The 27,946-nt window shown below is 30.5% G+C and overlaps 2 protein-coding genes across 9 annotated transcripts; both read right to left on the bottom strand.

Moving 5' to 3' along the window:
- Positions 1-91: 91 nt before the first annotated feature.
- Positions 92-18,518, bottom strand: LOC132720114 (fibropellin-1-like; the record flags this gene model as incomplete). 8 transcript variants are annotated; one of them, XM_060704100.1, is given in 15 exon segments in its annotated part: positions 92-236; positions 855-877; positions 1,675-1,789; positions 2,085-2,251; positions 3,809-3,873; positions 4,463-4,587; positions 5,146-5,259; positions 5,529-5,642; positions 6,430-6,543; positions 6,884-6,997; positions 7,229-7,342; positions 16,844-16,957; positions 17,157-17,270; positions 17,864-17,977; positions 18,360-18,518. In XM_060704100.1, coding segments are annotated over 14 exon segments (1,454 nt in total), but the record flags the coding sequence as incomplete, so codon positions are not given.
- LOC132720113 (fibropellin-1-like) lies at positions 17,918-27,867 on the bottom strand (the record flags this gene model as incomplete). Its single annotated transcript, XM_060704099.1, has 7 exons — positions 17,918-17,977; positions 18,360-18,473; positions 25,139-25,248; positions 25,775-25,888; positions 26,789-26,902; positions 27,359-27,472; positions 27,754-27,867. Coding segments are annotated over 7 exons (740 nt in total), but the record flags the coding sequence as incomplete, so codon positions are not given.
- Between the last annotated feature and the right edge of the window lie 79 nt (positions 27,868-27,946).

Below are 27,946 nucleotides of genomic sequence, written 5' to 3'. Positions count from 1 at the left end.
AGCAAACCTTAGATTCTCTTACCGATATTTCTGGAATTTAATTCATGTTTCGGTGATAATTGTGCTTTGTAATAATGAAAATATGACTTACCCTGGATGACTTTTATCTGTGCGGTTGTTATGCTTCAACTTGTTACTGTTTCGTAACTTACGAATTGTCAGGCAGATAACAAGTAAAATGATGATTGGGGCAGCTATTGCACAAACAACAACAACAATCACAAGCATCAAGTCAGCTGGAAATTAACAAAATAACAACACAACATATGAAATGATTCAGAATTCACTGTGTTTGAGGACCTAAGTTGGTCTATGCTTTTGTACGATGTAAAAGAGGTGTATTGTTTTGTCTAATATTAAACAATAAAATTATTCTTAGACCTTTCGAACAAAAAAATCATTTTATAAGCTCTCATAGACGACCTTGTTAACAATAAAATAATTATTATAAATTTTCTTATACATATTGAACAATAAACTAAATCATGTGAACTTTTTAAGACCAATCCAATAAAAACTAAGTCTTGCAATTGTTTTAGACCTATCGAGACAGTACAATAATTCTTATATCCTTTCTCAGATCTTTAGATATATCAAGAAATACAAAAATTGTTGTATTTTTCCTTAGGTCTGTCTTAGATCTATCAAACAATAAGATAATTTTCGTAGACCTATTTAACAAAATCTTTCTAACTTAGACCTATCGAACAATAAAACCTGTCTTATATATACCAAACAGTTACCTTGGTTTTACATCATTATCATAAATATAACTATTTTTATGTTGTTATTACTTTTTTAACATACAATTTCAGTCCTTTTTGTAAAGATTAGTAATATAATTCATAACTTACTGCTTTCTTCTGCTTCATTCAACCTGAAATAATAAACACAACCAGTATAGTTCAAATTGTCAACGTTCAAATACGTAATGATGCTGTGCAGACATGACACACTTCATATTTTGTCTCATCTTTCAGCGAATTGTTGAGTAATAAAATATGATAAACAAGATCAACAAGGAAAGGCGGCGTTTAATGAACGCAACCCCCATATGACCCAGCAACAAGAACCAGCGGCAAGGAGCCCAGGTGGACCCCAAACAAAAACAGGACAGGACAAGACAGAGCACGAACAGGTTAATCACTAAATGATAACTAATTTGTATATAATAAGCAAATTAATAACTTAATAGCACATTATTCCTCAGATACAAATATTTATTTTTCCTTTTTAGAAAGGGCAAATATGAGTTTTATTACTTTTAAAAATTATTTGAGCAGTTTTTCACATGAAGAAAGGAACGCTAAATGTAAAATTATTTGTCACAAAAGTAGCAAACTGTATACAAAGTAGTATTCTGGCTTCCATACAAAATGCTTGTCCTAAATAACTAAAATTGTACTAATCATCTAAAGGCAACAGAAGCAAAAGATCAGAAAAAAGTTAGAAAAAAAATAGACATTTAGTAATTTTCTGGAAACTTTAACCTGACAAAAAATAAAAGGTTTTAAAAAAATATAAAAAAAATCATTTCTGCAGCATAATGGGCCGTGATTAAACATATAATAAACCCATGAATTAGCTAGGAAATCCTGTTTAAAATTTAAAATCTTATCATTATTACAATAAAAGGAACAATAACCTAAGCTATATCAAGAAATCTATACTTACACACAAGATGGTTGTCTGTCCACTATAGAACAATGTTGATTTGAAGGGCACATTCCACTAAGGGCTTCAAACATTTTACATATATATTTATCATCTGATAATGAAATGTTTGTTACTGAAAGAAAATTTACAATTAATAGAGTAACTTATACTTGTATAGGTTATAAAATTAAATGAAAATAATCATATAAAAATATGTTTTTAAGGCAAAATGACATGTAAGAATAAGTAATATTTATGCTATGTGTTTTTTAACTTTAACTAGATAACTATATTGTTTGAAGTACGAGTGCGAAAAGCTAAAATGAAAGTTTGGAGTCAGTAAATACTTGTGATTCTTAGAATCTTCGATGATATTTAACAGACGCTGGTAAAGAGCAAATAAGGATAAACACTATGAAAACACTTACCTGTTACATCATTAAGTTTTAAGGACGTTGCAGAAACAGTTTCATTTAATACTTTTATGATTTCTCCCCCACTTAGCAGAGCAATATTGACCTCGGTTATCTTAGTTGAAGCAGCTGATGTATCGTTGGCATAAATCAACTCAAAATCAACCACCAAACTTCCTTTACTGAGAAATAAACAGTAATTTGATATACTTATACAGTAGAACTATAATTTATTCATTCAGATATCAGGTATCGCAGGGTGTTTCCGGATAAATTTAATCCGAAAACTCCTTCACCTGATTTCATTATAGAACAAGAGATCCGCTAAAGCGGGACAATATACGCTTGATGTCAATTTGTAAAGAAGGTTTCACGGACAAAATATGCCTTTAAGATAGATAGCAAATGTATTGTTGTAAGTAGCACAAACGATGATTTTTCCGTCATATGTGAAATATAAGCAAAGAGACGATAATTTATGTTACTTGTTTGCATAAAAATTGGCAAAACATTGCCTATAATGAATTAATTGCAGAGAAAATCAAAATCATAACATAACATGGCATACAACACATGCCAAACACAGTCATTGATATTCTTCAAAAGTTATTCCACTGAAACCAATAATTTTGAGAAAAAAATGTACATAAAGGGGATTACTCTTTTAAAACATTTTTATTGCAGCAAATTTATCCGATAAACCGTGGCACATGAGTGTAATAATGAGATTTAATAAAAACAATATTGCACTATATGACGTTATTTGCGCAAATTGCGCTAAAGCTAATGTAAGTATTACACTACAAGCGCGTCAATGAAAAATGACTCTTTTTTACATTTTATCGTTCTTATTTTATATATGTGATAATTAGAATATCTAACACGACCTGCACTTTTCCCTATTGAACATGGAAGAACCGAAAGTGTGTGTAATTATGCAACAAAGTCACTGTTGACGTTCTATATTTAGACATGTGACGTAATCATTATACATGTGACGTAATCACTAAAAAAATGCGACGCGCTGAAAATAAGTACGGAAACAAGTCAGGAACAATTTAGCTTAATATCAGTTACGGCAGCATTTATCTTTTGATGTCGTGTTAGAATCGAAATAATAAATCCAAATCGGTGATTTTATCGCTTGATAACATCACTATCTGTCGTTCGGATGCGCATCATGATATCACTCGGGCTTCGCCCTCTTGATATAATTCCTCGCATCCGAACTCCAAGCGATAAAATCACCGTTTGGGATATATTATTTCTTAATTATATTCGTGTATATTTAATACTAAATTTATTGAACTCGTTGACTAAAACACTATCATGCTCGTCAGAGGCTCGCATAATATGATTTTACTCAACTCGTTAAATACATTTAGAAGATCTACACTCATTTAATATACTCTTTATCAAATTCAAAACCTGTGTTTTGATATAATATACTTATATGCTAAATTTAAACACATTCCTGCGGAAAACTATAATTTGCTGAATATTTGCTTAAAAAGGGACAAAACTCTATAACCAATAATAAGTTGATTGCTGCCAAAATCAAAATTAACTTATTTTGATATAACATACTTATATGCCAAGTATAAACACAATCATTGAAATCCTTAAAGAGTTGTCATATCTATGGACGGACAGACGGACGGACAACGCCTTAGCACAATAAAAACAAGAATTACCAGTAAAGAATTGACGGAAACATGTCATTATATTGTAAAAAATACCTTATGCTTTTTATTACTAAATCTTTCAATGTTTCTCCCATATTATCCCTGTATATTGTCGTCAGCTGAAACAAACAAATCAATGATTTATAAAAAACGTAATAGTGTACAAAAACAACAAATAGTAAAAGATAAAAAAACATGTATACAATAAAAATAATAAAAATAATGAAAACCATTCCAGTACATGTACTCTACATAAAAATATTTAGAAGTAAAACAAAATGTATTGACACGAGAACAATATATAACACCAGAGTTAGATGTGACATTCAACAAACACTACACCAAATGATTATTATGTTAGTTCAATGAATGTTCAAAGAATGCCTATACAAATTAAGCAATACAAAGAAAAGGAAATGCAATTCAAACTGGTTAACGTCAAAGAATGGCCAGTATTTAAATATATTCTCTGAGTTCAACATTATGTTAAATCCCTAACTGCAACCACCACATATATAACTTAAGGTTATGAAATGATAAATACCTGAACACATTAATGTTTGTAAAAGCAAGGGAATAAGAAAGTAAGGGTCTTGTGTTAAGAGGCAAAAAAAATTAATTAAAAGTATTGTATAAAAATGTTTTAGTGATGTTGAAATATACTCTAATTATAAATAATTGCAAAATATGAATTTTAAATATAATTACCTGATTTTTTACATCATCTTTTAATTTTGGATCTGTAACATTGAAATTTGACTGGACTGGAAATATCATGGTGACAGAAGCTCGTGCCAATTTTTGATTAGGTGATTTGGTTGTTGTCTTGATTTCTAAACAATAAAAGTGCATAATAACAAAATCTATTATGAACTTAACTATATATTCATCGAACTTTAGTATATTTACTTCGAAGTTAACACAGGGATGCAGAGGATATTATATACATGCGTGTGTCTGCTGAGACCAATATTATTTTACCCAACAAGTTCAATAAATCTAGCTCCACGAATATAATATTCTATTTATCACATATCGAAATAAGAACCGTTTACAGTATAAAGGTATCTTTTGTTTCATTGACGCGCTTAAAGTGTAACTTTAATATTAGCCAGTCTTTATGCTATAGTTGTACAACGTAAATGACGTCATGTCAAAATATATGCACAACCGTGCAAAACCGTTTTTTACGGAGATGCAATAGCAGCACGGGTATGTGATAAATACTTTTATTAAATGGAATGTATCAACTAAAAAATTAAGCAATATTATATATCTTTAAAATCTTGCATATGTTAAGATATTTCAAGATATTTTTAATATCTTAATATAAAATTTCTACGCCCAATACCAATGAATGAATGATATTTTATAACTTAATCCATTTTTACCAGTTTCACAATTAGGTCCATTATAACCAGTAACACATTCACATTCATAGCCATTGATGAGATCTTTACATAATCCGCCATTCTGGCATGGGTTTGGTGAACAATCATTTATATCTGAGCGTAAAATTATTTATTCCAAACGATAAATTAGATCATTTAAATCATTACATGAATAGGTGCACTAAAAATAAATTCAGAATTGGACAGATAATATAACAATAAATAAACAAATGAGATAAATTGATATAATATTGTGTTTGCTTGTCTGAAACTAAGAAGTATTTAAATATTTTGAAAATAAGGTTCAAGCGAGTTTATATGTACACATTTGATGAATACTATTGAAAAATCTTTGTTTATGAAATAATACAGATTTTCTTTACCATTGTCACAATTTGTTCCATCATATCCAGAAGCACATGTACATTCGTATCCATTAACAAGATCCTTACATGTTCCACTATGCTTACATGGATTTGGGGAGCAATCATTTATATCTGTATATATATAGATAATGAATTATAAAATATGGTAAAACAAATGGAAAACCTTTATTGTAAATACTAACACATACTTCTTAAAATTATATTGAAAAAAAGAGAGAGAAAACAAAAATCTGAAAATTGGTCCATTATGAAAGATATTCTTACACTACTATTCTATCATGGATTTGGGGAACAATCATTTATATCTGTGTATAAATAGTTACTTATAGAATATGTTCAGAAAACAGAATATCCTTTAATTAAACTCCTCAAATACGTTTCTTTAAATTATATAGAAAAAATAAAAGAAACACATCTGAAAGTGAAATTGGTACGTTATTGGAGATCTGTAATGAAATAAATAATTATCGTAATGGTATTTAGTATCATTTGCAAAACACCAGGAGAAAACAATATATAGATAATGATGCATATTGTGAGATACATATCCGATATTAAATAACTATATAAAGAAGACAATTAATTGTTCGAGAACAAAGTATTATTATTCATTTTATCAATATTCATACTAAATAACGTAGAACACTATACACATTTTCAACCAAGAATAATTTTATAAGAATACACGTATACACAATTGATACATTATATATGTTTCATCAATATTTGAATTACTTATGGAATTTGTGCCCAAAGAAAAAAAACCAGCCATAGTCATAGACGACTGTTACGTTAGTAAATTACATGGTAAAAAGTAAACATAAGAAAGGAAAAACTTTTACAATTACATTACAAAAAATATGTTGTTCTGATTAAATAAATTAAAAAACTGTCTCACCATTTTCACAGTCGGTCCCGTCATATCCAGCAACACATGTACATTTATAGCCATTGACAAGATCCTGACACGTAGCACCATTCTTACAGGGGTTTGGTGAACAATCATTTACATCTTAAAATATCATAGTTTGATTATTTTTAATACAAAATAAAATGGTAAAATAAATCTTACTCATACTTATATAAACATTTAAAAAGGTGCATCTTTAGGATTTAGTAGATGGAAATATCTAGTCATATTTAGCAAGATTGGTTGGTTGTGCTTAACTATGAATTCAATACAATCCCTAATCTAATCAGGGAACTCATTCGTATAATATATACATGTATCAAAATATTAACTTATCCATTTTTTTTCAATCATGTGTTACATTAAATATCCGAATAAGAATATGACGATTATTACAATTAAACTTATCGTATATTCTTTTTTTAATTACGGGCAAACTTACTAATATCACAATTCTTTCCGTCATATCCAGCAACACATGTACATTTATATTCATTGACAAGATCCTTACAGGTACCACCATTTTTACATGGGTCAGGTGAACACTCATTTATATCTGTTAAGGAATACAGTTTAGTAAAATTAGGGCTACAAGATTTTAAATGGACTTTACTGTTTTGCACATCTGCCTATTTTTTAACGTTTTTTTCCCAATAGATATTTATTTAACTTTAAATTAATATTTTTGTTGTAGAAAATTAGATATAGAGATTCAAAACAAAAACATATGACATTTTCTACGAATGTTCACAATATTCTGATCGTGTATCAAAATAAGAAGTCTTACTATTTTTGCAGTTTATGCCATCAAATCCAGCAACACATGTACATTCGTATCTATTAACAAGATCCTTACATGTTCCACCATTTTTACAGGGGTTGCTCGAGCATTCATTAATATCTGAATGAGAGGGTTTATGTCGTAATATAGAAATGTACATAAAACATTTTGATTTATGTTTTGCAAAGGGACGACGATAGAATAATACTTTTAACTTCGATTATGAGGCTATTATACTTTGTTCAGTACAGTACTAAATTCCACTGAAAACAATTCACAGTCGAGTTTGATATAGAAACGCGTCCAAAAGAATCAATATTGTTATCAACAAAGTATAATGACCCCATTATTTCACATTATCATTTGGCAGTTTGTAATTTTGTAACTTACGAGTTTTGAACCGAGTCTACTTTGAGTAAGATATGCATTTGATATCGTTAGTTTTTATTGTTGAAATGAAAACGAGGCTTATTTGATAATATTGGATCCAATAGTGATTTCTAATGGAACATCACACGTAGTGTTCAATAGCTATTTTTTAAAAGTTGTGATATGAATGTTTATATTATAACAACAACTTTACAGATCACTAAGAGTTGAATAACTTAAGTGTATTAGTATCCTATATTTTTAGCAAGATTTTCTCAGTTTTGTTTTCAAATATTTTGCAGGCACAGTTACTACTTTTGTCATAATTTGGCACATTATTTAGAGTTACACGATATCATTAAAAATATGACTTTTTATATTTTTCTTGTCCTTCGGGATCATTGATTCTATCACTTTTAAGTGTTGAAAATTGAGAAACGCTCAAGCTGGTGAGTACTCCGGTGCTAGGGAAATTGAGGGATGTTGAACTTTTCAATATCCGTCATGTGCAGACTCAAACCGAGTCTGCAATTTTCCAGTAATTTTTCTGTTTTTAATGCTTTCCAGATATTAATCAGATATCAAAGTGTAAAACAAACAGACGTGTAATAAGTGTAATCATACTATTTTAACATTCCTTTTTTGTCTTATTCAGGAGGACATTGAAATTTTTACTCATTTACAAGCTTTCGAATGGAATACAAATGCCGAAAACAGGAAAAAACAAACAAACTGAGCTCTCTGTTCGCCTATCTAGGGCTTTCTTTTGCACGATCACAACAATTGAAAATTTACCAAATAAATAATTTTATTTTGATCATACAATCAAACAGTAATTTCAGTCTCCGTGAGCATTCTAGCATCGGTCCGCCCAGTCTCTATACCTTTGCTACCTTTGTACATTTTTGTAATTTCATATTGAAATCAGTGATACTTTGGACGAATTATTCCAAATATAACGCATGGGAAATACATCACTTAGTTAAAACAGGTCAAAAGTAAAATGATCGTCACCTGCTGTGATGAGGTAATGTAATAAAAAATCCTTAGTTGCTATGAACCAATATCATGAATTAAAGAAATTCATTTCTGTACCATTCAGACATATTAAAAAATAATACAAACTATTTGGGACATAATTTGATTTAATATGACAAACAATTTTCCCGTCTTTCAATTGACGATCAACATAAAGTGACATTGACCTCGAGTCTAAATGATATGGACCTAAACCAACTTCTTAATAAAGCGATGTTACGTCACATGAATTATGGTTACGTCAGATCTTAGGAAACGTTGATGGAGCATTGGATGAGGAAAGACTTTCCAAACTACTCAAGTGAAGAGACATACCAATATGTCAACATCAGCGAAGGACTTACTCCTGAACAGAGGAAGCAAGACCTATCAATATTAACAGTTTAGCGAAGCACTTTGAGAGCGAACAGGAACAACTCCACTTATAGAGCACCATGTGATATTAACAGACAAGAATCCTGTAAGAGTGAAGCAGTATCCTATACCACATGCTAAGAGACAAGATTTAAAAAACGAAATACAAGACATGCTAAAGGCTAATGTGATTGAACTATCTGTGTCACAATACAATGCATCAATAGTCATAGTCAAGAAAAAAGATGGAATTAATAGGTTTTGTATTGATTCTAGAAGACTGAATACTGTCACCAAATTTGACACCAAACCATTCGCAAGCGTAGATTACATCATGGCAAAGCTGAAAAATGCTAAGTTATTTAACAAGATCGACTTGTGCAATGGTTATTGGCAAATCCCAGTTGCCGAAAAATGTCGCAGATTTACAGAATTTGCAACGGATAGAGGGAATTATTAATTTTGGAAAATGCCTTTCGGCATTGTTAACTTTGGGACTACATTCAACAGAATGATGCAGAATGTATTGTCAGGATGTGATTATGTTGACAACTGTGTTGACAAAATGATAGGGCAGACAACAACCTAGACGGAACATATGACAATGTTGCGGGTGCTCCTCCGACGACTGGCATAAAGATAGCTTACCATAAAACCATCGAAGTGTTATATAAAATATAACAACATTGGCTTTACAGGACATATGGTGGGAAATGGCATTGTTCAAATGGAAAGGTAAAAGCTTACAAGAATCAAAGAAGTAGAAGTGCCAAAGACTAAAAGACAAGTTAGAGCGTTCTTAGGACTTGCCTGGTATTACAGGAGATTTATAATATCGTTTGCTGAGATTGCGGCACAACTAAAGACTTAACGACGAAAGGCCTACCGAACAATATACGATGGGGAGATGAGCAAGAAAAAGCTTTTAATACATTTAAAAAGCAACTCGCCATGAGCCCAATGAGCCATCTTTGACTGCTTTTCAAAAGAATTCATTTTACAGTGTGATGCGTCAAATGCTGGAAATGAATCAGCAATATTTTAGAGATACGAGGCAGAGTTGTTTCCTATTGCCTTTGCAAGCAAGAAAATACTTGATCGTGAGAGGAGTTATTATATTCGAGAAAGAGAGTTCTTAGCAATCATATATGGAATAATGAAGTTCCAAAAATACTTGTATGGGAAGGAGTACATCATACAGAAGGACCACAGTTCATTGTCGTACATTAAGACAAGTACATCAGACAACGGTTGATAAGTAAGATGACGTTCTAGTGAAACGTTGAGCCTTAGCAACTGTTCGGTTCCCAGATAAGTAGCAAGTTTTAGAACTGTCCGCTTCCCAGGAATCGCAGCAAGTCTAAGAAGCGTAGCTAGTACAATACTGCAGCAAGACTTATACTGCAGCAAATCCAAGGAGCTCAGCTATTACAATAGTGCAGCAAGTTGAATACAGCAGCAAGGCCAATAGTGCAGCAAGTCCAGTAGTGCAGCAAGTCAAATACTGCAGCAAGCCTTATGCTGCAGCAAGTCTAAGGAGCGTTGCTTGTCCAATATTGTAGCAAGGCCAATATTGCAGCATGTCCAATAGTGCAGCAAGTCAAACTCTGCAGCATGTCTAAGCAGCGCAGCAAGTTGAAGGAGTCAGCCACATCTTAGAGCGTCAATTTAATTTAGATTCACTCAATTATATACCATGTCATGCATTATCAATAAAATTTCTTCATGGGTTTAAAACTCTCATATAAACTTTATCTAATTTCTTTTCCTATCTCTTATATCCATCTTATGATGTGTTGATCAAAGTTATATCAAAGACTAGCACAAGCGACATTGCAAGAGTATTGATGAGTAATTGTATATATGAAATGTTTGACATAGTATCACCACTCTGTATTAAAAAAGAGTTGGAATTCGTTTGATACATATCATGTGAAATGTTTCGCAAACCACGAACAATAGAAAGATATACATAAACTCGTGTATATCTATGTGAAATCATATAACCACTATACTAGTCTTCTAGTTTAAATGGATCGCACACGCAAATCACTTATCCTTGCAATGAAGTTAACTTCCTTAGGTTAGGATCACCATGGAGAGCACAATACATGTACGGATTCGCCTAACGTATATTATACAAGAGAATCATCTTGTTGAGCAATGCTCTGAAATTACACCACGCACCATTTTATTGACGACGCGCGGAGTTCTAAATAGCTGTTCCTAACATTCGCTTATATCATCCTTACTGCTATTAAAAAATAAAGGGAGATAGCTGATTAAAATGTGAAAAATTCAAATTACTTTGATGGTTTATAGAGCTATGTTATATGTATTCATAAGAACTAAATTGTATATATACTTAATTAACACACTTTTTGCTGTCACGTATAGAGAGTGATAGTTTGCTTTATGTTTCACTCATGAAAATTGTCAAGCATAACTAATATTCCTATAATAAATCTATTATAATATATCTAATAAGTCGATCTCATGTAATTAAATAGCGCGTTTATTTTACCTACATTGTCTAATATGATTATTAGAAACTATAATATATAGGTCACCTGACTATGATGTATAAGACCACACATAAACACGAGAAGCAAAAAAATGTTTTAGTTATGAGAACACTAAACCAGTAGATTTGTATAAATACTATATAATCTCCACCACTGTCCACACTACAATTCGTTAAAATGACACTACGTAAAAATAGATTGCCTCGTGATCACGTGAATCCTCTGAACACTACACTCGATCGCCGGTCATCATTCCCTAAACGTAATGAGTTTTATTTTAATTATAAAGACATTTTAAAAAAGCGTTTTCTCCCAAGTTACCAAAAATTTTAGGTCCTTTTAATACCCCCAGCAACGATTCCCCATTTTCGTATTTTTTAATAAAAAAATCTTTAAAAATTTTTTACTTAAAAATGTTTCACGGGTTTACTCAAACATTTAAATTTAAATATCTTTTTTTCCAAAAATGATTTGCAATTTTTTTGAAATTTTTGGGAAAAATTTGATTTCCCCATTTAAAATCCCCTTTTTATTTTGCAAAATTTGGATACAAAATTTTTAAAAACTCATTAATAAAGATAGCCCCAAGAAAATGACTTTTTAAAATAAAAACAACAAAAAAACTATAAATTTTTCCCCGAATGAAAATTTGGGGGCAATTTTTAATTTTAAATTTAAAAAACCGATTAAATAAAAGAAATTTCGGGTAAAAAATTAAAAAACAGAAAAACACCAATTAAAAAAATTTTAAAAAACTAAAAAAAAACAATTTTCCTTTTGTTTTTAATTTACTTTCAGAATAAAATTTTTGTCAAAAATAAAAGGGTGAATATGACAAGTAAAAAAAATATATGCAAACCTTTTTCACAGTTCTTTCCTTTTTATATCCAGCAAACACATGTAACATTTTTTTCGTTTAAAAAATCCTTACTTTATTTCCCACCTTTTTTGCAAGGGATTGCCGGCATTAAATTATATCTGTTTAAAATAAAGAATATAGTAAATTGCCAGAAAAATGCCACAAATAAAAACAAATCTCCAGTTTTTTCAGAAAAAAAAAAATTAAATGAGCCCGTTTCATATTTGGGGAAAACGGGTTTTAAATGTTTGTTACTTTAAAACTGTATTAAAACAAAAACATTAGATGTTAAAACTGATAATATAATAAATGAAAAATATGAGATATCTATTTCCCCCATGAAACAATAGAAAATTTGTTTTAAAAGAAAAGGAAAAACATTCGACTTAAAAAATTCAGAAATCTTATGATAAACTTTTAAAAGACAACCCCACCGGGTAAAATAAAAATTTATTTTAAATTTTTTGTAAAAAAATGCAAATTAATTTTTATCTTGGGAAAAGGGGTTTTTAATTTCAATGTCCCTTTAAAAAAATATTGTTTTTCTTTCCCATTTTCACAGTTGGGTTCCTTTTAATACCAGCAAACATGTGAAAATTCGTATTGTTTACAAGATCTTTAAAATTTCTCCCCTTTGTTTGCAGGGGTTTTTACTAAAAAGCTTTTCATTTATATTCGGGTTAAAAAAAATTAATTTGAATTTTTTTTAAAATTTGGGGAAAAAAAAATTTGTTTCCCCCTTTTTATTTTACTGCCTATTGTTTACGATTTTAAACTCTTTTGAGAATATAGCCCAAAGATTGATCTTTTTTTCTTTGAACAACTTTAAACAAATTTAGTTTTCCCAATAAAAAGTTTGTCTAAAAAATTTTATAAAAACCGAAAAATAAAATTTTTCCCAGTAATATTGACAGCAAAAAAAAATTAAAAAAAAAGGGAGAAAAAGACAATTTCATTTTTTTTAAACTTTACTTCAGAATAAAATTTGTAAAGGGAATTTTAAAGGAAAAATATGCCCAAAAAAAATTTAAAAATACAAACCCTACCATTTTCACAATTCTTTTTCCTTTCAAAAACCAGAAAAACACATGACTTTTCATATTCGTTTTACAAGACCCTTTAAAATTTTCCCAAACCGTTTTTGAAAAGGAAAATTGTCGAGCTTTCATTGATATCTTTTTAAAATAAAGTTATATTTATGTATAAAAAAAATGTCACAATAATAAAAAAAATCTCCGGGTTTTTTATCAGAAAAAAAAAATTTAAAGGGAGTCGTTTCATTTTTTGGGGGGAAAGAACGGGGTTAATTTTTTGGTTACTTTAAAAACTGTTAAAAAAACAACGAAAACATTAGATGTTAATTTTGATTAATGTTTAATAATTTTAATATGAGATATCCTTTTTCCCCTTTAAAAACAATAAAAAGTTTGTTAAAAAAAGGGGAAAACATTCGTACATAAAAATAAAAAATCTTTCTGTGACTTTTAAAAGACACCCCCAAACGGGTGGGATACATTGAGGGTTTATTTATGTAAAAAAATTTCCCAGAATTATTTATCTTGGGGGTGAGTTATATTAATTTTGGCTTAACACAATTTTTTTTTTTCCCCAAGGTCACAGTTGGGTTTTTATACCCCAGCAAAAATGAAACATTCGTATTTGTTTACGAGATCTTTCCCATCAGCGCCTTTTTTTTACAGGGGTTACTCAAAGAAATTCTTTTTACATTTTTTTTTAAAGAAAAAAAGAGGATAGCTGAAAAAAACCAAAGGTGTGTTTAAAATTCTATTTGATCAAAAAAAAATGTAAAATTTAAATTGCGTCTTTTCCCAAAATAAAAATAATTTGCAGTTTTTTGGTTAATTTTTTTTTAACTCTTTATAAAATTTTGTTTTCCTGTTTCATACCGTAATTTATAAACATTAAAAAAAAAATTTTTTCCCTTTGGGGAGCAAATTTTAAAAACAATAACAAAAAAAAAGGGTTAAGGATAAAAAAAATGAGGGAAGTCCCCCATTAAATTACCTCAATAAATTTTGCTTTTAAATTCCATAAAAAACGTTTAAAAGGGTATTTTTAATTTTTAATTTTAATAAAATTTTAAAAGGGACAAAATTTAAAAAGAAATTTTTCTCACAAATTTAAACATTTGGGCCCGTTAAAACCCCAGAACCATGTACATTCGTTTATTTTTCCCAAGTCTTTTACATGTGCTTACCATTTTTTGGGCACGGGGGTTACTAAAGAAATTCATTTATATCTTTTTTAAATGTTTGGAAAATTTTTTTAAAATTTAAAGAATGGCTAAATTTGGGGAAAAAAATGGGGTTTTTTCATTTTTACTTTTTACTGCCTTTTGAAAAAAAAATATTATTTCATTGAAAAGATAGTTCAAGTTTGATTATTTTTTTTAAAACAAAAATAAACTTTTAAAATTTTGCGTTTTGAAATTTTTCAAATTTAATTTTTATAAGACGATATATGGGTATTTCATTTAAAAATTAAAAGCAAAAAAAAATTTAAAAAAAAAAGGGAGTTTTGTAAAATTTTCCCATTGTTTTTTATTTTTATTTTCAGAAAAAAAATTTTGTAAAAAAATTTAAAAATTCGGGAAAACCCAAATTAAATTCCCCTGGGAAAGAATTTAATCCCAAAAAAATTACAAAAAGAATTTCAGATTTCGGTTTTGATTAAATTGTAAAAATAGAGAAAAAAATGAATAAGGAAAAATCCCTTCACGCCCCCTAGCAACCGGTTTGGGCCCGGACTCAAATTTTTCAACACTTAATAGTTGCGGGAAATCAATGATCCCAAGGACCGGGGAAAAATTTTAAAAAACACTGAAGTGAAGTACGGGGGAAATTTTTTTACAGCTGCCACAAAAGCATTTGGACACCTGCTTTTTGTGAAGTACAAAATTCTGGAAAAAAAAAATTAAAACCCCTCGGAAGCTTTAATTTCCCCCAAAAAAAATTAATAAAAATTAGAAGACTGGGTTTTATTAAAGTCTGTACATGAAGAATAATGAAAAAGTAAAAAAACCCCCCTAAACCCCCCTAGCCCCCCGGCTGAACCGGAAAACTCAATTCAAAAAATTTTAAAAAGTTTTGGGGGAAAATCAATGATCCGAAGGACCCGGGAAAAAAATTAAACAACACTAAAATGAAAGTACGGGGAAAACCTTTTTACGGGCTGCCACACACCCATTTTAAACCCCTTCCTGTTTGTAAAGGGTACAAAATTCTGAAAAAAAAAGTGTTTCCCTCGGAAAGCTTTAAAACCCCAACAAATTAAATAAAAATTCCCAAAACTCGGTTTAAATTAAATTTCTGAACATGAGAATAAAAAATTAAGTAAAAACACCCCTTTCACCCCCCCTAGCACCGGCTTTGAGGGGATTTAAATTTTCCAACATTTATGCTGGCATAAATTTTGATCTTTAAAATTTCCCAAACAAAACCCATTTTCCCCAGTTCTTTTCCTTTCCATATCCAGAAACCATGGTACATTCATTTTTGGGTTTTAAAACAAAAAACCCTTTTAACTTTTATTCCCCCAATTTTTGAAAGGGGATTCTCGAGCATTCATTGAAAATCTGTTTAAAATAAAAAGGACTATCAGGTATATGTCCTAGAAAATGTCACAATAATAACAAATCTCCAGTTTTATCAGAAATAAAAGAATTTAAAGAGTCGTTTCATATTTGGGGAAGAACAGGTTAATGTTTGTTACATTAACTGTAGTAAACAACGAAACATTAGATGTTATACTGATAATGATAATAATGTAATATGAGTATATGCTTTTCCCCATGAAACAATAGCAAGTTTGTTAGAAAAGGAAAACATTCGTACATAAATCAAAAAATCTTCTGTAGACATTAAAAAGACACCGCCACTGGGTAGATACATTTTGATGTTATTTATGTAAAGAAATGCAGATATATTTATCTTCGGGAGAGTTATATTCAATGTGCTTAACACATATTTTTTCTTACCAGTGTCACAGTTTAGGTTCCGTTATACCCAGCAAACACATGTACATTCGTATTTGTTTACGAGATCTTTACATGCCAGCGCCATTTTTACACGGGTTACCGAGCATTCGTTTACATCTGTTTAAGATAAAAGAGATAGCTGTGTACCAGCCTGTGATATTAATCTAGTTTCAATCAAGACAAATGTGAAATAATGCGTCATTTCCTAAATGAAATAAGTGCAGTTTTATGTTCATTTGTTAACTCTTATATAATATTGTCTCCTGTTTCATACCGTAAATTTATGACATTATAAATAAAATTTGCCTTTTGGGAACTAATGAAACAATAACAAAGAAGGTTAAGGATAACAAAAATGATCAGAAGTCTCCATTCAATTACCTCAATCAATTTGCTGTACTATTTCCAATAACACGATAAAGGGTATTTTATACTAGTTATGTAATTATAAAGACAGATTAAAAAAAGCATTTTCTCACCAATGTTACAGTTAAGTCCGTTATACCCAGCAACGCATGTACATTCGTATTTGTTTACAAGATCTTTACATGTACTACCATGTTTGCACGGGTTACTCAAGCATTCATTTATATCTGTTTCAAATGATTTGCAATATTTTGAAATTAAGAATGGCTGAGTGTGGAAAAATGTGATTTCATCTTACTTTTTACTGCCTATTGATACGATATTACTCATTGAGAAGATAGTCAAGATTGTTTTTACTTTACTTGAGAATAAAATTTATTAAGAATATAAAGGTAAATATGACAAGTAAATTAAATACTAACATACCATTTTCACAGTTCATTCCGTCATATCCAGCAACACATGTACATTCATATTCGTTTACAAGATCCTTACATATTCCACCATTCTTGCAAGGATTGCTCGAGCATTCATTGATATCTGTTTAAAATAAAGGATATAGTAATGTATAAAAAATGTCACAAAAATAACAAATCTCTAGTTTTTATCAGAAATAAAAGAATTAATGGGTCGTTTCATATTTGGGGAAGAACAGGTTAATGTTTGTTACATTAACTGTAGAAACAACGAAACATTAGATGTTATACTGATAATGATATAATGTAATATGAGTATATCCATTTCCCCATGAAACAATAGCAAATTTGTTAGAAAAGGAAAACATTCGTACATAAAATCAGAAATCTTATGTAGACATTTAAAAGACACGCCACCGGGTAGATACCAATGTGATATTAATCTAGTTTCATCAAGATCAATGTGAAATAATGCGTCATTTCCTAATGAAATAAGTGCAGATTTATGTTTTTGTTGTTAACTGTTATAAAATATTGTCTTCTGTTTCATACCGTAATATTATGACATTATAAAGAAAAAATTACCTTTGACGAAAATGAATGATGACGATAGTTAAGAATGCCTGAGATAAGGAAACATGTCTTATTTATTTTACTTTGTTCTGCACTTCTAATTGATGAGAAAGTTACGAGTGATCTATTTTATTAACAACATACCATTTTCACAGTTCATTCCGTCATATCCAGCAACACATGTACATTCATATTCGTTTACAAGATCCTTACAGATTCCACCATTCTTGCAAGGATTGCTCGAGCATTCGTTGATATCTGTATAAAATAAAGGATATAGTAATGTCTAGAAAAATGTCACAATAATAACAAATCTCCAGTTTTTATCAAAACAAGTCGTTTCATACTGGGGGAAGAACTGGTTAATGTTTGTTATATTAACTGTAGTAACAAACAAACATCATATGTTATATTGATAATGCTATGATGTTATATCATGAGCATATCTATTTCCCCATAAAACAATAGCAAGTTTGTAAGAAAAGGAGGACATACGTACATAAAATCAGAAATCCTATGTAGACATTTAAAAGGTACGCCACCGGGTAGATACATTGATGTTATTTATGTAAGAAATGTAGAAATATTTTATCTTCGGAAAAAGTTATATTCAATATGCTCTACAAATAATTTTACTTACCAATGTCACAGTTAGGGCCGTTGTACCCAGCAACGCATGTACATTCGTATTTGTTAACAAGATCTTTACACGCACCACCATTTTTGCACGGGTTACTCGAGCATTCGTTGATATCTGTTTAAGATAAAGGAGTAAGCTGTGTATCAATGTAATATTAATATAGTTTCAAAAAAGTGAAATGATACGCATATTCCTATTTAAAGAAGTGCAGGTTGATTCTTATTTTCTAAACTGTGATAACTTGTGTCTCCTACTTCATGCAATAATGTTGCGGCATTGTAAAACAATGTACTGCCTTTGACGCTAATGAGGCAATTATAGAAAGGTTCAAAAATCTCATAGATTACCTCAATCTATTGCATGTACTTTTTTTGAGTGACACGATTTTACGTAGTATTATTTGATAAAATGATGTAATAAATGTCATTTATAGAAACAGAAAGATTTATATACACTAAAAACAAAAAGCGTCCTCCTCCACCAATGATCACAGTTAGTCCGTTATACCCCAGCAACACATGTACATTTCGTATTTGTTTACAAGATCTACACGTACCACCTATTTTTACACGGGTTACTCGAGCATTCGTTGACATCTGTTATCAAACGGTTAAAGAAATGTAGAATATCATAAAACTCACAATCAATCTATGCAAACAAAGCCGCCCCCCCTTGCAAACCTATGTGATTCTCCCCGAATACGTTTAAACACAGAACAATCTATACCTTTATTAGTTCTTGATTACGTCCCGACAAAGTTCAAAATGCAAAAATTCCAAATTAGCTACCTACTCAATGATGATCTATCTACCGACTAAGTTTCTTGTTTGAATACCCTCTAATAGTTTCATTAGCAATGTCCGCGGACAAAGTTCTAAAGTAAAGAAATATTACAAAGGCGCAAAAACTCCAAAATAAATGGGCAAGCCAGAGTTATGCGCCTCTTTTGCCCACTGTAACATCTACACAATTGAGACCCTATGTCAATCCTACAAAGTGTCTTTTCATATCTTTCGTATACTTTTAAAGCTATGTCCGGCACAGTGTTCAAAGTTAAAAATGAACATAAGGGCAATAAATCAAAAATTAAGCAAACAGAGATACGTATCCCCTTCCCCTGTGCGTAGTTACTACATAAATTCTGCACAGCATGCGTCAGCATTTGTGTAAAATCTGTTCAACTATAAAGAAATATGCACTTCATTTCCCAGTTTAATCTTTTTTTCATTTATAGATCTTCATTCCCTTCAGAACATAGACACATCTTTCAAAGCATGTCATAACAATACCACTTAATGTCTTACATAGAAAGAAAAATCCCACCTATTTCACAGTTATCTATACCCTCAAAATCCATATCAATACAATGGCATTTATCCTCTCCATTTACTTATATCCGCCATCACACGTCCTTTATTCTCGCCACGCGTTACTTCAGACATTCATTGATATCTGTCAAATACTATAAAATTATTCCAATGAATAATAGCCAGATTTTTTTTTTTAGATATTATTACATTAAAATTAATTTTGTATTTAAGAGATATTTAAACCTGCCCCTAATTTGCGACAATTTGCAAAAAAAAAAACAAAAAAAAAAAATTTCTTGGTGGAACTCTTATATATGATTGCATGATTAATATATTTTGACTATATAGCATATCCTTTAGGAATCAGCTGACTATGCCTTGCCATACTGATATGTAAAGCATTTATGAAATAGTGACGAGCCATAAAAACACAGTAAAACAAACCTTCATATTGAAAAATACCATGTGGTTCTTGCGATAATTCAGTTAACGGAAATCGGCTCTCAGCTTTTATATGGTGACTTGCTTCATTTAATTATTGCAGATTAACAATTACTTGTCCGCGACGACTATAAAGAGTATATTATAATACAACATTGTTAAACTTAACTAAAGACAAAATAGCAATTCATATTCAGAATAAAAAATGCACTATTGTTTCCTTATTTGAAACACTGAAAAAAACCACACGCTACCTGCTTGTTGAGCAATTAACACCAAAGAACCAGCCACACATGCCTACACGTGTATCCGGTTTACAACGCATCTTGACAGCTACCATCATTAACATGCCAATTGTATTAATCGAATTATATACTTAAAGTGTTTTAAAAATATTTTCAAAATAACATTCAATTATTTTCTAAATATATCTTACATCCAACTACAAATCAAGATTCTTCTCGTTAATACTTCATAAGAAGGAAATACAGCAAAGACAAAATTTCGTTTAATGTTTACGACTATAGATTCTTTTTGTCTTTGTGAAACAAAGCACGATATGTTTTACAAGTCATATGAACTAATGGCATACATTTTTGATGTTCTTACATAGTCAAAAAGCTCATGACACTATTGACAAAACACTATTAAAATTGGAATGACATTTTTCTGTATCACTGTGTGAAACCGATCATACTAAACAAATTACTGGTGGAAATTAAGCTACTTATTTCACTTCTGTTCCTTACAAACCAGCAAGCAAGCTGCATTAACTATGTTGATCCCTCCCTACATCTCGTTATTGTTACATAGTTTGTGACATTCGTTAATATTCTAGAAATTATATAACATTATTTGATAATAATTCTAATGGTACGAAGGTATTCCTTGACTGTTTTCCTTAATTCGACATTTCTAAATATATCGCTTCGTCTAATGATTTTAAAGTGACCGTGATACTCGCTTAAGGTCGTAGGCATTTTATTCATTGTACCCTGCGATGCATCAATTCATTTTCGGGTTAAGTGAAAAAACTTCCCAAATAAAATAAGTCAAAGTAAAATCCCTAACGAAAAAACCCACAGCTGGTTAGGACAAATTAAGTCTTAGCAACTCTTAACAATGTACAAAAGATGCTATCTAAAAGCACATACATTACATGTGTTTTCCATCTTACAAATTAATCCTATTATGTATATCTTATGGAAATCGCATACAGGTCAAATCATCACCGGCGTTCAAATCTATCAAGACATTGCTAATTTCCTCGTGAGCAAACAAATAATTAACTTATGCCTTAACTATTACACCTCAGGTAAATAGCAGGGATTATTTCTTAACCCAGAAGTGCATTAAGTGAATGCTGACTCGCCTGGGTATCGAAACGAAAACTGTAAAGCCAGTATATGAAACATAGACTTAAAGCTTTACTTTCTATTACTTATAACAGTCGTGCAAATCTTATAGATATACCGTCCACGCCCCTTCGCATTGCTTAAGCAGAATTCAACATTAAGACCTGAAAATGGGCAAATTTTGATTTAGAAAACACATCCGCAGCTGTTAACATGGAACCATTCAAGCAACCACTTTCGCTCCTTAGAAGCGCGTATGGTATTAATAAAGTAAAGAAAGCTTTAGGCGGAACTAAGCAGAATGGAATTTGAAAGGAACTCAGAGTATGAAGCCTGATCATATCACAATTAGACGTCAAATAGACAAATTAAAAAGCAGCTTCAATAATCCTGTAGAGTAAAATACAATATTCAATAAGAAACCGAAACTACCAAGTTCATAAGTCTAAACCTTTTCAAGCACTTTACAAAGCAATGTAAAAAGTTAAAAACAGAACAAAAACATGTTACATCGTTCTGCTAATTAAAACCTTGTAATGTAATTTCACAAACTTATTTTTGACTTCATTCTATATACTTTGAAAATAAACACTATATGAATGCGAAAAAAGTAACCTTATCATCGAGATTTGTCTACAATAATCAAATGACATGCAGCAGTACAAAAAAATTGAGAATCATCCAGCTTTTACATAAGATGTAACTACAACCACATTCGTCCATGACTGTCATTCAGATACAATTCTTACATAATCTCCGAAGTAAATATACTAAAAGAACGATATAGAACACAACTTAACACAATTTACGCTCCATCTCACCATGGGCCACAGTCACTTCCATCATATCCAACGACACAACATTCATATCCATTGAAAAATCTTTACATTATCCCCCGTTCTCTGCATGGATTGGTAACCTCTCTACATCTGTTTGAAATAATAAAAGAAATTCATCTTTCTTCTTAGTTAACACCTTCCTAAATTTCACAACATACAAGTCAAATCATTATAATAATACCAAATTCAAAACATGCATCATAGAAATAATTAAACAAAGACCAAGCGTTCAAATTCACATTCTTCTTTTCCGCGACTTACCTGAATAACAATAGCACATTCAGTATGCATACATTAAAGATTATGGACAAAACATAAACATATAGTTAAAATACTTAATTATTGTCCATATATCAACGTGTAATAAGAAATTATGAACAAAACTCACGTTTTCACAATGGATCCTCCATATCCTGATCACATTATACAATTTACATATCCATATTAGATCTTTACACATCTTCCACCATTGCACACGGATTTATGCACATCGTTGATATCTGCTACAATTAATTAAAAAAGATCCATACAACATTTATTTGTATTGAAATTATATATACCGGGTCTCAATTTTTCACTCATTTACAAAAATTACACGTACACGCATTTCAATCCAATCCACGAGTGATATCAAATGTGCCATAACATTTGTTTGATTAATTTTTTTCTTAAATAATTTTTTATAGAAAACATATAATTAAAATAATCTAAAACGCTCTTAAGAAATTATGCCTCACAAAATTTGATATACACACACAGGTAATCCACATTATGCATTAATACAATCTAATCGATAGAAACTTGCTTTGTTATAAAAAGAGCATCAAAACCACGATGTCTATTGATTTGGGTCGAGGGAAGCGTTACAGAATTGCCGAGTGTTTTGATGTTCTTTCTATAAAAAAACGTTACCTCTTGTCACAATAAGAAACCCCCCAAAAAAAGTAAACTTATAAATCGAGCATGCTGATTTATGAGTATTCTATCGCTTTCCCCTTCTCTGCCATCACAATAAGTAAACCCCAGCAAAATTTAGTCAGATCAATTGACATGTTCTGGACGTGCGGTCTTTACTTATACCTGCACTCCAAATAACGCACTGTGCATGTCATATTTATAACAACTTTAACTCTGACATAATTTCAACAGTATGCCCCAAACTATGATACAAGTATAGAAATATTCAAATCAATATTACAAGTCATAAGGAATGAAGCTTGTCAAACATAGTTTATACTTTTTGCTTATTTAAATTAGACATTATTCTGGAATAATTTACAAGATTTTCAATATATTTCTTAAACAAAGCATTTTTCTAAAAAAAAAGATAATATATCTTTTTAAAATTGTTATACCTTATATCTGAATAAAAAAAATACTTGCCATTATCACAATTGATCCGTCATACCCAAGCAGCACAAAACATTCATACCTGTTTACAAAACCTTACAGGTACCTTCATTCTTGCAAGGGTCAGAAGAACAATCAATCATTTTGATATCTTACAATTAATAAATGCTAAAACAATGTCACAAAGGTTAAAAGCATGTTCTTTGTATACCTTTTCTATAAACATTAAAGATTTATACTATGCTTCATTTTTTGAGTAAGCTATTTTATTCAGAAATTTATTAAAATCTACGTTACTTCCTTTCTGAATATATCTAATTATATTAGATATATAATAAACAAATTTTTGAGGGAAGCTGGAATTCCCTATTACTTGTCAAAAATTTAATTTAGTTTTATTCTGATAAACACTGCCAGTGCTTTAATCATTTACTATGTAATCATACATGATACTGTGATACCTGCAGTAGGTTAGTTAAAACGCTAACATATGTCTATGTGTGTATTCAAAAGATGTTCATCTTACCTTCCAAAAGGGGACTGACAGTAATATCAGTTTGTTTTTTCAAAATATCAAATTTAGGCATAAATATTTTTTTAGGCAAAGTGTATTAAATAATTTATTAAGTAAAATATAATCTGTAAAATAATAAAAATTGTCGTTTTATTGCTTAAAAAAAATAAGGACATCTGTTGCCCAGCGAATGTTTTATTCCTCACCATTTTTCACAATTATTGCCATCGTATCCTACACACATGTACATTTTATATTTCATTTGGACAAGGATCATAACAGGTAGCGCCATTCATGCATGGGATTGCTTGAACATTCATTTATATCTGAAGCATAATGTGTTTGTGTTTAGAAACTTGTATTTTAATTTATTTGCAAAAAAGTGAAAAAGTAAAGAATGACATACTTTTCAAACAAAAGTGACATACCTGTTTTGATAAAAGTATAAACAATGCATTAACATCAGATAATCATGTTATTTTCTTCTAATGAAACTCTCTGAACTGAAGTTGCGTTACGCGTTATTATTATTACTACTAGTATAGCAGTTTGCTCCATCATATCCAGACGCACATGTGCATTCGTATCCATTTACAAGATTCTTACAACAAGCACCGTTTTTACAAGGGTCGCTGAAACATTTATTTATATCTAAACGGTACCAAACGAAGACCGAATTTTGTAAAATCGGAAGGAAGGGATGTAAAATAGGTGATAAATGATCAGTTTTGCAAGTAATAAAAATTGTCCACTTAAATAAAAAACTTTTGTATGTTAAAGATTGCAAGAAAATGCAATACTTGATATACTATGTACATGTCTATACTGTTAATATCGTACGTTTTTGTTTAACAGAAATAAGGAACATTAGTAATGCTTGATTTCAGGTCAATGCGTATTTATCCAATATTAAACTCAACCATCAATCATACTATGAAAAAGACGTATTTGTCTTTATTCTGAATCTTACCATTGTCACAATTCCATCGTATCCAGCAGCACATGTACATTCGTATTTGTTTACAAGATCCTTACAGGTACCACCGTTCTTGCAAGGGTCAGGAGCGCAGTCATTAATATCTATTGGGAAACATGATTAATCAAAGAATGCATTACTTTTTTTACTTCATTTTATTTCTATTTTAGAATAAAACGTCATGATTTGAAGTAAGTGTCTATAAAACTCCACGTTTGAGTCCGCTCAACTCATAATCTCCATTTCATTGTAAGAAACTGATCTATACATCTTCCTGATGAGCAGAAAACTTATTCAATTGTATCGAACCACTGATTACATTCATGACAAGCCGAATTTGAATAAACAATAATATATTTAAACAGGTATTTTAACTTGTTTTCATTGAAAGATCTCCGTGGCCACGGTGATGGTGATAACATTTTATCCCGCGCATATCACATCAGTATTTCAAAAAATAATTAAACTTACCTACTTAAATCATTTTATTTAATTAAAATAGAACATAGCTCGTTAAGGCCAATTGAATTATGAATAAATCGTGATCGGGATCTTTTGCCGCTGTTTATAGCTATATACAGTATAAACATGATCTCTCTAAACCTGGGTTTGTTATATTTCATTTCTCACCATTATCACAGTCCGCCCCATCGTATCCAGACACACATGTGCATTTGTAACTATTGACAAGATCAGTACATGTAGCACCATTATTGCATGGGTGGCTCGAACATTCATCTATATCTGTGAAAAATATGATAAAATTTACTTTTTGTATCTGTCAAATTGACAAATTGTGGAACAAGTTCAGAAGGACATCGGTCTTACTTTTCAAATACCAGTTAGTTTAATATATGAATAATTAGTTTTATTATAACTCTCGTTTATTTCTGTTGAGCAATATAAAAGGTAAAGGAAAATAAGATTCTCTTCCTTAATCGCTATAGTTCAGTCTCAAGATATAAGGTAGGGAAATTATGAAACGTGCTGAGAGATTTGGGGTATTTTGGTATTTTAAAAATCTCATACGCACCCACCACTAGCTTAAACAGTATTCACAATTTCACACAAAATGTATTGTAATGAAACTAGAAAATAGATTATTTCTAGAATGAAGTAAGAAAAACATAGCTTATATGCAACTTTTCAGTTTACTGACGGAGCAAGATATCAGGTTTCCCCCAAGACACAAGCATGCGCTTGAGTAAATCCACGTGTTTCGAGAAAAAGTGCATTTGTAACCTATTTTGTAAATACATGGTTACTAAACCGTATATTTTATACCGAAATCTTAGTTTGAACTTATGTACGGTAGCGCAGATCCGAAATGAGCTTTTCTAATTTACCTAAACGGATCGAACCACAAGATGATTATGTTGTTAGAACGAGAAAATATACCTAGAGAAGTTATGGAATTATGTAGCCTTTTCACCGAATCTAAAATTGATTAAAATGCTTAAATCAGTTCCGTAAAGAGATAATACCTCCAAAGCAATGTCACCCATATGCAAAATTGTTGCCACATGATTGGACAGACATTAAAAAATCGAAATTGCTGTTTTTGCTTATTGATTTATGAAATGTTGTAATGCCATTTCTCTTTTCTTATAACTTGCTCAGCATTTGTTCATACTTCATTCTTACCATTATCGCAATTTTTGCCATCGTATCCAGCAACACATTCACATTCATATGCATTAACTAGATCCTTACAGGTACCACCATTTTGACATGGATCGGTTGAGCATTCGTTGATATCTGCCAATGACATGGGAAGATTCGTCATATGATGCAAAAGATTAAATATTTAGTATTTCAGAATCGTAAAATCTTTACATAATTGCAATTAATGTATGACAATGTTATTTGAAAGTAGAGACAAATATTTAAGAGTGATAATAAGCTTGATAAGCTTGCTTTTTAATTTATGATAAAAATGATTAAACAATCTTTTAAGTACGTATTTATTAGTCCTACTATTCCTGTAACAACGAAAAGAGCAGTCATTGATATCTTACAGATAATAGTAATCTCTATCTATTTATATATAATCAAATATATTAAGGTTCAAGAAATCTACAAACGAAGATGAAAAAATTGATAATCGTTAAATTCTATGAATGAAACAGGATCAGATATTAAATTGTTTACGCCAATTTAATCGAATACCGATATTACTCATAAGTCTAATAATAATCAGAAATACATTCTCACCATTATTACACTCATTTCCGTCGTAACCCGGCACACATTCACATTCATATCTATTAACAAGATCCGTACATGTAGCTCCATTTTTGCATGGATTGTTTAAACATTCATCGATATCTGTGAACACATTTCGTTTTTAAATCATATAGAATCTTATAGTAAAAGTTTTATTTTGACATACATATTTTAGAAATCATTATAAATTCATTTACAAATTAACGAACAATCACTTCTTTAAGATACCAACGGCGTAAGCAAGTATTAAATAAAAGGCGTACATACGCCGTTAATCATCTTTTAATAATAATATTAATCATCGATTTCCGCAAAATTGCAAATAATCAATTGAAATTCAGTGTATTATTTAATTTCTTAAAAACACTGAAAGTATTTCTTACTATTATCACATGTAGTTCCGTCATATCCGGCAACACATGTACATTCATATCCATTGACAAGATCCTCACAGGTGCCACCGTTCTTGCAAGGGTCGGAAGAACATTCATCTATATCTACGAAATAAGTAAATTCGGTACATAATTCTACTAATAATCATGGAGGGGTATATTATACGGGCTAATCTTCTCCTTT

This window comes from Ruditapes philippinarum, unplaced genomic scaffold (genome assembly GCF_026571515.1).
Source record: "Ruditapes philippinarum isolate M1 unplaced genomic scaffold, ASM2657151v2 ctg11266_1_1_1_1, whole genome shotgun sequence".
Lineage (NCBI taxonomy): Eukaryota > Metazoa > Mollusca > Bivalvia > Venerida > Veneridae > Ruditapes > Ruditapes philippinarum.
The sequence above is the reverse complement of the archived record's forward strand: the minus strand, read 5'-3'. Positions and strand labels throughout refer to the sequence as shown.